The 13,110-nt window shown below is 41.9% G+C and overlaps 4 protein-coding genes across 5 annotated transcripts; 2 read left to right on the plus strand and 2 right to left on the minus strand.

Annotated features, from left to right (window-relative positions):
* The first annotated feature begins 247 nt into the window (after positions 1-247).
* Positions 248-1,357, plus strand: LOC125201670 (thaumatin-like protein). The gene is made up of 2 exons (XM_048099878.1): positions 248-417; positions 488-1,357. Exons 1-2 carry the CDS (start codon positions 357-359, stop codon positions 1,165-1,167), a joined length of 741 nt encoding a protein of 246 aa, XP_047955835.1. The 5' UTR covers positions 248-356; the 3' UTR covers positions 1,168-1,357.
* Positions 1,358-2,836: 1,479 nt separating this feature from the next.
* LOC125222047 (protein ELC-like) lies at positions 2,837-4,396 on the minus strand. Its single transcript, XM_048124487.1, has one exon. It carries the CDS (start codon positions 4,246-4,248, stop codon positions 3,118-3,120), a length of 1,131 nt encoding a protein of 376 aa, XP_047980444.1. The 5' UTR covers positions 4,249-4,396; the 3' UTR covers positions 2,837-3,117.
* Positions 4,397-5,089: 693 nt separating this feature from the next.
* LOC125202386 lies at positions 5,090-8,443 on the plus strand. The gene is made up of 5 exons (XM_048100776.1): positions 5,090-5,229; positions 5,594-7,403; positions 7,480-7,681; positions 7,759-7,961; positions 8,038-8,443. The coding sequence occupies exons 2-5, from the start codon at positions 5,597-5,599 to the stop codon at positions 8,115-8,117; spliced, it is 2,292 nt and encodes a 763-aa protein (XP_047956733.1). The 5' UTR covers positions 5,090-5,229; positions 5,594-5,596; the 3' UTR covers positions 8,118-8,443.
* Positions 8,444-8,656: 213 nt separating this feature from the next.
* Positions 8,657-12,993, minus strand: LOC125221679 (DNA replication licensing factor MCM6). Of its 2 annotated transcripts, XM_048123891.1 has the most exons (14): positions 12,433-12,992; positions 11,719-11,912; positions 11,423-11,612; positions 11,275-11,349; positions 10,872-11,101; positions 10,663-10,777; positions 10,510-10,584; positions 10,247-10,387; positions 9,938-10,141; positions 9,635-9,852; positions 9,415-9,521; positions 9,202-9,333; positions 8,973-9,103; positions 8,657-8,892 (listed from the first exon to the last, which is right to left on the minus strand). In XM_048123891.1, the coding sequence occupies exons 1-14, from the start codon at positions 12,952-12,954 to the stop codon at positions 8,764-8,766; spliced, it is 2,463 nt and encodes an 820-aa protein (XP_047979848.1). In that variant the 5' UTR covers positions 12,955-12,992; the 3' UTR covers positions 8,657-8,763. The 2 variants fall into 2 exon arrangements, with proteins under 2 accessions (XP_047979848.1, XP_047979842.1); XM_048123885.1 differs by having other exon boundaries at positions 9,202-9,521; positions 12,433-12,993.
* Positions 12,994-13,110: the final 117 nt, after the last annotated feature.

Consider the following 13,110-nt stretch of genomic DNA (forward strand, 5'->3'; position numbering starts at 1 on the left):
ATACATATCTTGCACCACCAATTTAACTTGCCATTTAATTAATTATGTGGTCAATTAATTTAATTTCTTTTAATTATTGATTTATAATACAAGATCAATAAATTAAACATGTATAGACCCCCTCCCCCCTCCCAAAAAAAATAAAATAAAAAGAAGAAGAAGTGGGTCGAATTTGCAACAACCAAAAACGTAGTAAAAAAAAAAATCCTCCACTTTCCCACCTTTTTTCCACGAAAAGAGAATTGTGTGAAAAAAAACCGCAACCAACAACGTGCCTTCTCTCCCTATATCTATATCACCTCTCTCTCCACTTCTCCAAATCCAATTTCTCCACAAGCTCACTGCAACAATTCAACATGTCCACTTCAATCCTCCTCCTCTCCCTCCTCTTTCTCTTCACCTCATTCTTCTCCATCGGTATATTCATCTCCTTTATCAAATTCAATTCTTTTTGCACATTTTGTCATGACTAATTTTGATTTTACAGATGGAACTCAGCTGATCGTAGCCAACAACTGCAAGGAACAAATCTGGCCGGCAATCCTCGGCAACTCGGGCCACGGAACCCTCAGCAACGGCGGCTTCTCCCTCTCCCCGGGGCAGCAAACCGTACTCGAGGCCCCACAGTTTTGGTCGGGCCGGATGTGGGGCCGCCAGGGCTGCTGCTTCGACGCCTCAGGCAGGGGGAGCAGCCCCTGCCAGAGCGGCGACTGCAGCGGCCAGCTCGAGTGCCGGGGCTTGGGGGGGCTGCCGCCCACCACGGTCGTCGAGATGACCCTGGGCACCCCGGGCAACCCCACGCACTACTACGACGTCAGCCTCGTGGACGGGTTCAACCTGCCCGTGTCGGTGGTCCCGGTCGGGGGCTCGGCCGGGTGCGGGGTGGCCGCGTGCAAGGGGGACGTGAACGCGTGCTGCCCCGAGGAGCTGGCCGTGAGGAGGGGAGGGCGCGTGGTGGCGTGCAAGAGCGCGTGCTTGGGGATGGGCGGGGACCGGTTCTGCTGCACCGGGAGGTTCGGGACCGCGGCGACGTGCGGAGCCACGGCGTATTCGAAGGTGTTTAAGGGGGTGTGCCCTAGGGCTTATAGTTATGCCTTTGATGAGGCCAGTGGGCTTAAGAGTTGTAGGGCAAATAGGTATGTGATCACCTTTTGCCCTCCCAATTGATTGCATTTGGGTGATTTTATGATGATCTATTGAGTTATGTAGATTTCAGAGTTTGGTTATTGTTTAATTTGACTTTGGATGATTATTGTTGGGAGTGATTCTTTCCGAAGATGGTTTTAATTAGTGATTCTTCAAGCATATGTATTGAGTGATTTCAAGAGGTGTATGATGATTTGAGAGTTTCATTTTAGTTGGATTTTAAACTTTAAAATGATTAGTGCGGGTGTGCTGGCACTAGTTGGTCTATAATTTGTGTTAACTTTTACAACTAAGTGATCATTAATAAAAAAAATATGTAATGAAATATGAGAGAAAATGTAACTTTTGAAGGGTGCATTGTGCATATATCAATAAGAACATGAAAGAAAAAAAAAACCATACTCTTAATATAATGGATGTATGATTTAAATAATGAGTTGTAGGGACTTAGGATGTTTGCTATGTTTTGAAATTCAATTTTAGATGTTGAAATGGGGGCCGAATGGAATATATGCTTTTGTGTCTATTTTTGATAACTTGCTTCCGCTCGGGGGGATGAAATGAATATAAAAAGACTACTATAAATGATCCAATCACTTTTAAGTCTTAAGCATTTTAAATATTTAGAAAATTTACCAAAGGAATACTACAATTCAATATAAGAACAACAATTCCAGATGAGAATCATGACCATACTACTTCACTAGCTCAAGGCAATGATCATATAAGAAAAGATTAGGAATTAGGATATTATAGCTACATACTCTGTCTCAACGATACAAAAAAGTATCAACGTGTGTGAAGTCACTTGAATTGCAATTAGACATCTAAATTAGTTGTATCAAACTTCCATAGACGGCATAGTTTGAAAAATCAAGATGGTGCTCGCTGCTCGGACGAAGGGCTATGGATGCAAAGGTGCATTTAAGACCAGAGGCCAATCTAACTAAGGTACAAGTAGAGGCCTAAGAAGCTCACCAAGAGTGAACATTCTTCCTCCTTTGTGATTGTATTTCACAGACTGTAGCCATGACCAAGTGGAAAAGCAGTGGGACTACTGCACGAATATTAGAGGGAGAGTGGCTGAGACTGCGAAGGACTCCACGTTTTTACTCTCTCCCTCACATCAACAAGGGAAGAATGCTAATACTATGTGATTTTACAGTAGTGATGGAGTTCTTTACTAAGGTGGACTGGTGGAGTGAAGGCAGGGGACAGTTTTCTCATTGAAAATCAGACAAACGCAAATCTAAACATCAACATAGAAACAGGCAGACAACAGAGATGTTGCAAGCAAGTACTATGATGTTAGCATTAAAGGTCACCTAAACCTAAGATCCAAATGTACCCACTTGGAAAGTCAATACTTCGAATACTCAAACGACTCTTTTTCTAAATAGAAGCACACTTACAACACCTCTCAGCACAGACATAGCCTTATATCCTTGACATTAATGTTAGTAGATTTTCATCTTCATGCAGAGTCCATATAAATAAAAAACACAATGAAATGTAACAGAGAAATAACACAGAAATTCAACACATTGCTTTACATAGATATGAGTGCATATGCATTCTGTTCTTATACAAACAGCCAAAACTAACTCAAACTTCATCTACTTGGTCTGAAGGGTCTAGACTATCGAGTCATAAGCTTATATCATCAAAGCATATTCAACAACAATAAAACTACCGAATAACAATTCAATTTCATCATGTGGCTCAAAATCACAACTTTACACAACAGCGGACACAAGACTAAAAGCAACCTTACAAAAATGCACGAATATATCGTGTTGTATATTCATTTTGTTTGAACTGCACATCAAAACTACAAACCAACGCAAGTTCTGCTTTCTAACAACATCCAATTGAGTAGTCAAATGCAGTAATATGTACACAAGAACTGAGTGTAAAGCATAGTATAATCCATAGAGCCATTTCATCACCACCATACCTGAACTGGCCTCATCAGCAAGCATATTGCAGCGACGTCCTCGAAGCCATACTAGCAACCTGAGCCTGCATTTGAACAGCTCTAACCTTCGAAGCTGTGGCACGATGAAAGAACTGCTCACGCGATAAAAGCCTCACATTCCTCAAGTACTGATCAAATGGCATCACCCCTTCTTGCACAGCCTTATCCAATGCATACACAGTATCCTCCACCGCCATATCCGAAGCTGCGCAATCCAACCTCTGCTTCGACAACGCATCACACAGAACAAACGCCTCATCCAAATCGACACTCTCAACGTTACCACCCTCCAATTTCCCTTCGTTATCCCTCACCCACCCTTCCAGAACATCCGCGTTCATCAAAACCACCTGCAGCTGCTGCTCCAACGCCTCCTTCTCATCCACCATTTCCTTCACCCCTCTCCTCAGCTCCTCCTCGCGCCGCCGCAGCACCGCCTGCACCCCGAGCATGCCTTCCATCTGCCCCTCGCTCCCCTTCCTCATATCCCTAACATCACCATTCAAATCCCTAACCAGCTTGTTAATCGCGTCCTTCTTAAACACCTCCGCCGGATCCTCCATCCTGCCACTCCCGTAGCCGGAATTCAAATTAGGCTTAGGGTTAGGGTTCATGCCGGAATTCAAATTAGGGCTAGGGTTAGGGTTCGGCTTGCGCTGCGAATAAAGCGGCGGATCGCTGGCGAAGAATTGGGCGAGATTGGTGGCCAATTCGAGCAAATTGGAGGAGGGGAAGAGCCAGGAGTGGAGGTAGGGGATGGAGACGACGCCGTTGGGGGAGACGAAGGGGTGGGGGCGCTTAATGATCATGTCGCGCGTGGGGTTGACGAAGACGAGGGGCGCGCGGCTAGGGTAGGATTCCACGAGCCAGATGAGGACGGGGATGTTGTAGGAGGCGCCGTGGAAGGAGATGGGGACGGTGCCGTCGGCCTGGAGGAGGGTGACGGCGCGGCCGTCGTTGTGGGTGAAGACGGCGGTCTTCGGGTGCAGGGAGGGGTAGGATTCCACGAGCTGCATCAGGTGCTGGCGGATGCGCCACTTCGTCTCCTCGGCGTAGGGCAGCGCCGCCGGGCCGCGCTGCGAGAGCGCGGTGTTGAGGAACTGCTGCGTGTATTGCTGCGCCATGCGATTTGATTACTGAATCAGGCAATTAGCAACGCGTGTTCTTCGATTTTGAGGTGGAATTGTAGATCTTCGAATTCTGTGGTGAGGATCGAGGAAATTGCAGGGATTGGGTGAAGAAGATGGAGGCGAGCTGCGGTTAGTTAATTCAGTTTTCAACTTTTCGTATATTAGAATATATAATTCAAATTAATTTTGAAGATTCAAAAGTTCATGACTAAGATATTGAATTGTTTTCACATTATAAAAAAATTACTCCATATCTTTTGGCTACAGTCAGTGCAAATGTAATCTGTGATATTTTATTTCTGCCGAATTTCTTAGTAAGAGAGAAAGATAATAATAATAATAATAATAACAACAACAACAACAATAATAATAATAATAATAATAACAATAATAATAATAATAATAAAAGTATAGCAAAAAACGTCAATATTAAGTGTTTCAAGGATTAGTGGTGTAAATAAAATTTATGAGTAAATGCGATGACTAATTATTGCTAGTAATATTGCATTTTGGGTCCATGTTATTAATTTGATGAAACTTCCGTGTTAGCATAGATAAATTATCAGTTTCAGGTTTTATTCAATTTATGAATTGAATTTTAATTTTTATTTATTAATTATGAACAATATACTAATTAATAATAATATTATACCAAAAGTAAATAACAAATTCTATTTATTTAGAATAGTATTTGTAAAACTTTACCTAATAAAATCCATTAATCAACACTACTAATATTGATATGATATTATTTCAATTGCTGAAGCAATATACGGTGTATTTAGTTTTATATTTGTATAATTCTAATAAGAGGAATAAAAAGAAAAATAAAAAAAGTGGGTATCCGGTATTCCCAGACCGGCTCATTACCCTTTCTATTCATACGAAAAACCTAATCTTCTAACTCGGTTATCTCCTCTATCCAAATCTCGAATCGATTCACCAAAAAGCAGTATTTTTTCTTATCAATTTCAGGTAAGTTATTGAAAACCCATATTCCTCATCTTTTCCAATTCATGATCATTATTGTATTCCTAAACCCGATATGACAACATCTGCATGTTTCTGAACTCAATTCGTTTGTTAAATTCAATAATGTGTGCTAATTGGCGAATTCATATGAAAAAATAACGAAACTTGCTCGGACCCATCCCCCCTCTTTCCCAATTCGTCTGTTGTTTTATGTTTATCACAATGAGGGCACTTTTGCAATTCTGGAATTGGTCTATTGTCTTTATTTTCCTTTTGTTTTATGGGCTATGGCATGATTACCAGAGGATATATCTCACATACTATTCAAAGATTGAATTTTTATACCTTGGTTTGGTGGTTGTTTTAGGATATGGCTTCGAATATGGAGCCGGTAGCGGTGAATTCGCAGAAGCATGACCCGGCATGGAAGCACTGCCAGATGTTTAAGGCTGGGGATAGGGTTCAGCTCAAGTGTATATACTGTGGGAAGATTTTTAAGGGAGGTGGGATTCATAGGATTAAAGAGCACCTCGCTGGCCAAAAAGGGAATGCTGCCACTTGTTTGAGGGTTCAAGCTGATGTGCGGATGCAGATGCTCGAGAGTCTGAATGGGGTTGCTGTGAGGAAGAGGAAAAAACAGAAACTTGCGGAGGAGATGTCTGGTTTTGGCAACCCTGGGAACAGTATTGTTGAAGTAGTGAACAATGGTTGTGGTTTGAATAGTGATCTTGTCTTGCTTCCTGTCCCGGAGATGATTGAGCATGACGGAGAGATGGATGTGGATGGGGACCGAGAGGATGGTATGAGCGGGAAAAGCGGTGTTAGGAAGAAGAAAGGAAGGGTGAGGAAAGCACCGGATGTGCTTAATTCGAGTAATGCATCTATGGTTGTTTATCCTCCTGGGAATTCGAAGAGGGCTAGTTCTGTCGTTAATATGGCAGTAGGTCGTTTTTTCTTCGATGTTGGGTTGCCTGCAGATGCTGCTAATTCTCCGTATTTTCAACCAATGATTGATGCAATAGCTTCTCAAGGTGCAGCAGCTGTTGGCCCTTTCTACCATGACCTTAGGAACTCTATTCTGAAGAATGTGATTCATGAAGTGAAGTATGATGTTGATCAATGCACCGCAGCTTGGGGAAGGACTGGTTGCTCAATTTTAGTAGATGAATGGGATTCGGGAAAAGGTATAACCTTTGTCAACTTTTTTGCATACTGTCCAGAAGGTACGGTATTTTTGAGGTCGGCTGATATATCTCGTGCAATAGATTCTGTGGATATCCTTTATGAATTGTTGAAGGAGATAGTGGAACAGGTTGGCCTGAAAAATGTTCTGCAAGTGGTTACCACCATTGAAGATCGATATGTTATTGCTGGGAAAAGACTCACAGACACTTTCCCTTCTATTTTTTGGACCCCGTGTGCTGGCCATTGTATCGATTTGATGCTTCAGGACATAGGAGAACTGCCCAGAGTGAAGATGGTTCTTGACCAGGCAAGATCAATATCGAGGTATATCTATTCGAACGCTGCTGTCATAAACATGATGAGACGGTACACATTTGGAGTGGATTTAGTTGATATAGGAACCACACGATCGTTTACTAATTTTATGACATTAAAAAGGATGATAGATATCAGACATAGTTTGCAGTCCATGGTCACTTCTGAGGAGTGGATGGAAAGTTCTTACTCGAAGGACCAAGAAGCTTATGCAGTACTCGACACTATTAGCAGTCAATCATTCTGGTCTTCATGTGCCTCGATAACACGTTTAACAGATCCACTTTTGCGACTATCAAGGATAGTCAGAAGTCAAAAGATGCCTGCCATGGGATATGTCTTTGCGGGGATGTATCGAGCCAAAGAAGCTATTAAGAAGGAGCTTGGCTCTAAGGAAGAATACATAACCTATTGGAGTATCATAGATCGCAGGTGGGAACAACTTCAAAGGCATCCCCTTCACGCGGCTGGTTTTTATTTGAACCCTAAGTTCTTTTACAGTCTCGAAGGAGACGGACATTTTCACATTCGGTCACTAGTATATGATTGCATAGAGAGGCTGGTTCCTGACCAAAAGGTCGTGGATAAAATTATGAAGGAAACAGCCGCTTACCACAGTGGTGCCGGAGACTTTGGGCGGAAGATGGCAATCAGAGCTAGAGAAACTTTACTTCCCAGTGAGTCTCCTTATTGTTACTTGGTGTATCACATTCTGCAATCGTCTTATTATTTCCTTGACTTTACTGTTTTTAGCTGAGTGGTGGCTTACATATGGTGGGGGATGTCCCAATTTGGCTCGCTTGGCTATCCGGGTTCTCAGCCAAACTGGCTGCTTAATCCAGCATAAGCTAGATATAATTCCTCTCGAAAACTTGCATAAGAGGACAAATTCGTTGGAGCATAAAAGGCTTGAAGATCTTGTCTATGTTCAGTACAACATGTCCTTGAAGCACATGTAAGCAGAAAATCTTCTCTTTTATAAAATGTTAAAAACCAAAAGTGTGTATAATCATATTCCTACTTAATTCACAGGGCTTCGGGTGACAAACAACACGAAGGTGTTGACACCATTTCTTATGAGCACATCGATTTAGTTGAGGACTGGGTAACGGAGAAGGAATTTTGCTCAGATAACCCTGCAAGAAAAGGATGGATGGATGTTGATCCACCCGGTGTCAATGTCAATGCTGTGCAATTAGGCTCACAGATCGATGATGTTCAGGCCCTTGGTGCAGGTAAGCGAGCTATCTCTATAAATCTCTGTATGATGCGATCTTTTCTTTGGCCTCGTTATAATTTTCAATCCTGCAGGTTTTGATGATTCAGAAATTTTTGAAGCGGCAAAAGATAGTGAAGAAGATATTGATGACAAGAATATAGGGAACGAATGATTATAGTCTTGCCATTCGGAATCAATCTCTGAGGCGAGGATAATTATTGATGGATGGGGTATTTATAGTTTGATCGAGAGCTCTAATAAGATGTGTATATGGCTTTAACTGAGTCTATCTGCAATCTGGAGTTCATACGAACTCGTGCCTTGTTGCAATCGTGTAGAATAAATAGCGTGTGGAGTTAGATTCTTATTTGGCATAAGGCTGCCTGCAGGGGCTCGGATCTGAATCCATCGTGAATCGATCTCCTCTGGGGCCATTGTAATATTAAGTTTTCATTTGTAAAAAGTTTCATATCAGTACATCACTCTTTATCCAGGAAATTCTTCTTGCATTTTTCTCCTTAGTTTTCCAGTTAAAAGTGAAATCATTTCTCTCATTCTTCTATAGACTGGCTGAAGGTGGCTTGAAATCTTCAATCTTCAACCTATTTCAACTTAACATATATGATGCAGATTAAACACTCATCAACTTGAGCTTTGGACTGAAAAAAACTATCATGGAATCAAAATTCAAACTATAATTTGACAGTAACCTAATAAACAAACGTAGTTAATTTGTACTCTACTAAGTAAATTATAAAGCATTGTCACAATAAATCTCAGCATTATAGTACCAAGTTCCACTGTAAAAGGCAACCTAATCAATCTACTACATAATTTGGAGCCACTACTAAAATTCTGTCATCTCTTGAAGGCTTGTTGCTCTCATCTGCTCCTTCTTCTCTTCCATCTCCCACCACTATCAGAAATCCTTCCCTCCGTATCAAGCTCTGTGTACCGAAATAAGTAACGGGTAAGAGAGAGCAAGCGAGAGAGAGGGTTGATATGTATACAGATCAAGGTTATTTACCTCTATAATGGCCTTCACTTTTCTGATTTCAGCTGCAGCCTCATCCATAGTGGTATAATTGTTTTTCTCGTTTTGCTGACTAATATACCACTGTATCAACTCTCTCTGTCTCAGTCCGGCTAGCCCAGTTCCTATACAAGCCACAGGTATATCATTAAAAACAGAACTGGATATTGTTCTTTATGAAATAGATCTCCATTTTGTGGTGAAGATATGGATGACCACCAACCTTCGCGTGTGAGAGTATCTTCATGTTGTCGAAGTCGCATGATAAGTGCTCGAGTAACCCTCTGAAAGTATTCATCAGTTATTACTAGTTTCTTTCCCTTCTGGTTTTCTGCTGCTGCTTCAGCTGCATTTTCTGCATATATAGAAAGATAAGCCCAATATGCATTTAGATAAGCCCAATATGCATCCTTCAAATGAGTAAGTCTCGTCTCACCTTGACCAGGGGCATTATCTTCATTGCCACCACTGCCATCATCGCCATCATGACCATCATTATCCTCTTCCTGAAACTCAGAAAGGTCGAGCTCACTTGACTCCACACTGCAAGACAATCAAAAGCAACATATATGTAGACAACATTAATTACCGAGAAATGAATTTACTAGAGCATTAGGCCATTTTCTGGCAAGAAAAGTTGTTGCTTAATTTCTGACCTGATTATTGATGTCTTGAGTAGTCTCACAGCAAGACGCACATGGCGAGTTTGAACCTGGTTATCTAAGTGAGACCTTGCAATTGCTTCTGAGAGCCTGATCAGAGCCTCCAGTTGTCTCACTGTCATACGATAAGCAACTCTACTACCGGGAGTAGTGTCCCCTCTGCGAAGGGCAACATAAGATTCCACCAACAATTGTCTAGCTTCAGGGGTCAGCTGCAAAAGATTCAAGTCTGTCAAGCAAAGACATAATGATTCATGCAGAACTATAGTCACATTAATGATGAAACAGGAGGGAAACCTTTGGTTTCAGTGTCTTTGCATATGAGATGTAGTGCTTTAACTGTGTGGTAGTAAATGCTGGAGAAAGTGCTTCTTCACGCTTTTGATGGACTCTCACAATATGGTGAGCAATATGGTAATCAGTCTGGTCGTCTGGATCATCAATCATCACATACACGAGATCAAACCTTGAAAGAATGGCCGGAGGAAGTGCCACATTATACTGCAAAAGATATATAGGGACAATAAGTATGCAAACTATAGCAAACTTGGGACCATTCAATACCATGTAGCTATTCCTAGAAGCCCGATACAGTTACATGTTTACCTTCAAGGGTTTAGTCTTATCGTAACGTCCACCCGTGGGATTTGCAGCAGCTAAGATTGATGTTCTTGCATTTAATGTTGCTTGTATTCCAGCTTTAGTTATGCTTATGGTTTGCTGTTCCATAGCTTCATGAATGGCGACCTTAAAGTAAATTCACGATTCAAACATAAGAAGTTGCCGGCACAAATTATTGATGTAGAATTGTAGATAAGCTGCCTCAGCATTGAGGGTGGGTGAGGAGTAAAATCTTTGGTTACAATTACCTGATCTCTTGTATCCATCTTATCAAACTCATCAATACAGCAGATGCCATTATCAGCAAGCATCAGTGCACCAGCCTGTGAGCAAATGATAGGAAGCACATTAAGACAAACTGTCATAGTATAAAAAGTCCCCAGCCCAAAAGAAGAACATACCTCAATGCAGAATTCACCCGTCTCTGGCTCTTTGGCCACAGTAGCAGTAAGCCCTGCTGCAGAAGAAGATTTCCCAGATGTATAAACAGATCTTGGAACTAGGCCTGCTGTGTACCTAAAAGGAAACATTGAGATGATTTGATGAGCAATGAAATCAACCAGCAAACACACAATAAAAACCTAAGCAAAACAATTGAAGAGTTACACACTTGAGGAATTGGGACTTTGCACAGCTGGGATCACCCACAATGCAGACATTGATGTCTCCCCTTAAGTTGATGCCTTCATGTGTAACTTTATGGACACCACACATAAGCATTAGCAGAATTGCCCGCTTTATATCTTGGTGACCAAAAATTGTTGGTGCAATGCTATCAACTAGCTTGTTGAAGAAGTCAGGAGTATTCCTCATTCGTTGTATGTCATCTAACTCTTCTGCCTGAAAGATCAGTCAAACAGTAGAGAAGATAGTTCAGAGTTAGATACAGAATTGAGTAATCAGCAAATTTAAAGGAACCAGCAATAAATGAATGATTATAAATGATGACAACAAGAAGATAGATTAACAGTCAAGTGATATAGATATATAATGTTGTGATTTGAGAAACGTACTGTGAATTGCTGACCAATATCTTCATCAGTATCTTTCTTTTTTCTGATATCAGTATCCCTTCTGCCATCAGAGATCTAGAAAAGACACAAATAACATGCTTATTAAAGATGGAATGATAGCACAAACAGAATTCAATTAACTACTAACCTGTACAGAGTTGGCAATGAAGCCAAGTCGATAGGATAGATCTCTAACACCCAATGCACGAAGCCCCTTGACACCTTCTTGCCCAGCCCTGCCCTGATTCGAAGATTCTCTCCGGCACTCTGCTCTCTCTCCTGGAGATGCTAGTGCTAATATATCGGGTAGTACAACCACCGAGCCAGTGAAAATAACGCTGCAAATGGTATGAAATGGACATGATCCAATTAATGACCGATACTAAAGATTAGCATGAAAGAAATAAATGTAAGTAAATATAAATGTAAGTAAATGATCCATACGTGTCTCCGGCCCTGGCTTGTTCAACAATGTCATGGCGAAGGATGACATCAAGCGATCTGGGAAGTGAACCGGCCGGTATCTCCTTAGAATTCTCCTGCATCCGGACTCTCTGCCAATCAGTAAACTTGCTCTCTTGCCTCAGCAAAGCCCAGTTTGTCCGATTATGACATGTGGCATTCATGCAAATAATTGGCTGCAAGTGAAGATGAGAACATCGAATTAGTCAAAGTTGGTCAAAGTTAGCATTTAGCTCAGTCTGTCATTTGCTGATGGCACAAGCACTCAAGTAGTAGTAACATACACAATGCATTGTTATAAACATGAAATTTATTGAAATTAATCAGTAAAGAGCAATTCAATGTTATCAATGGAGAACACTAGCCCCCAAAATATCATGAAATGTGAGAATAAAAACAGCAAAGAAACCAACATTACAGCTAGTGAGACACATTTATTACTTCACTCATTCCTTCTCTATCATCTGCACTCCTAATCATTCACACAGTCTCCCAAAGTTACAGAAATGAATCATTGTGCTGCAAATGGAGTTAAAGCTGCTAGAGAAATCAAGACAAACCATAGGCACAAAAGCAACAATATAAACAGAGATCAAATACATAATTTTCCGGTTTCAATTCATAAAATTCACAATCAAACAATAAGATATAGGCAAATCCATCCGTTCAATTCGAGTGACTGAGTGCGAAACAAACCTCGGTATACTTGAACTGTTGCTCGACGTTCTTAATAACGCTTCCGCATTCCAAGCACTTGAAAGTTCCCTGGAGGAGCTCAGGCCGGACCTCGCTGGTGCGTGTGACGACGCCGCTGACGGCGACGAGCTTGCCGATCTCGGCGGTGGCCAATTCCCTGAGCTTCTTCACCAAAGGGAGGTTGTAGAAGGCGACGTTGATGTCCTTGTTCGGATTATCGTCGGCGATGAAGGTAGGGCGGAGCTCCATGATGAAACGCTTGCAGGCGCTCTTGAGGTAGGGCTCGAATCGGAGGAATTCGTCGGAGACGGCGCGCTGGAGCACGTCGTTGAAGCGCATCACGTGCGAGAAGTCGATGTACATGGTGTTGGAGTCGTTGGTGCGCATCGTCTCCACCTCCGCCTCGTAGTAGGCCTCGCCGCCGCCGCCGCCGTCAGCATCGCGGAAGGTTTTGAGGAATTCGAAGAATACCTTCTCGACGTGAACAGCTTTCTCGTCGACGCAGTAGCCATTGCCCTCCATTTTTTTTTTCTCAGTGAGGGAGAAACTCTATTGAATCTCGAAATGTAGAAAAGGAATCGATTAAATGGCGGTTTAGGGCTCCTCTGGTTATGGCGGGAAAATCACCATAGAAATCCCGCCAAACGTAGTCAAGCACACGAGGCCCATCTATTTTTT

Source organism: Salvia hispanica, chromosome 1 (genome assembly GCF_023119035.1).
Source record: "Salvia hispanica cultivar TCC Black 2014 chromosome 1, UniMelb_Shisp_WGS_1.0, whole genome shotgun sequence".
Classification (NCBI taxonomy): Eukaryota; Viridiplantae; Streptophyta; class Magnoliopsida; order Lamiales; family Lamiaceae; genus Salvia; species Salvia hispanica.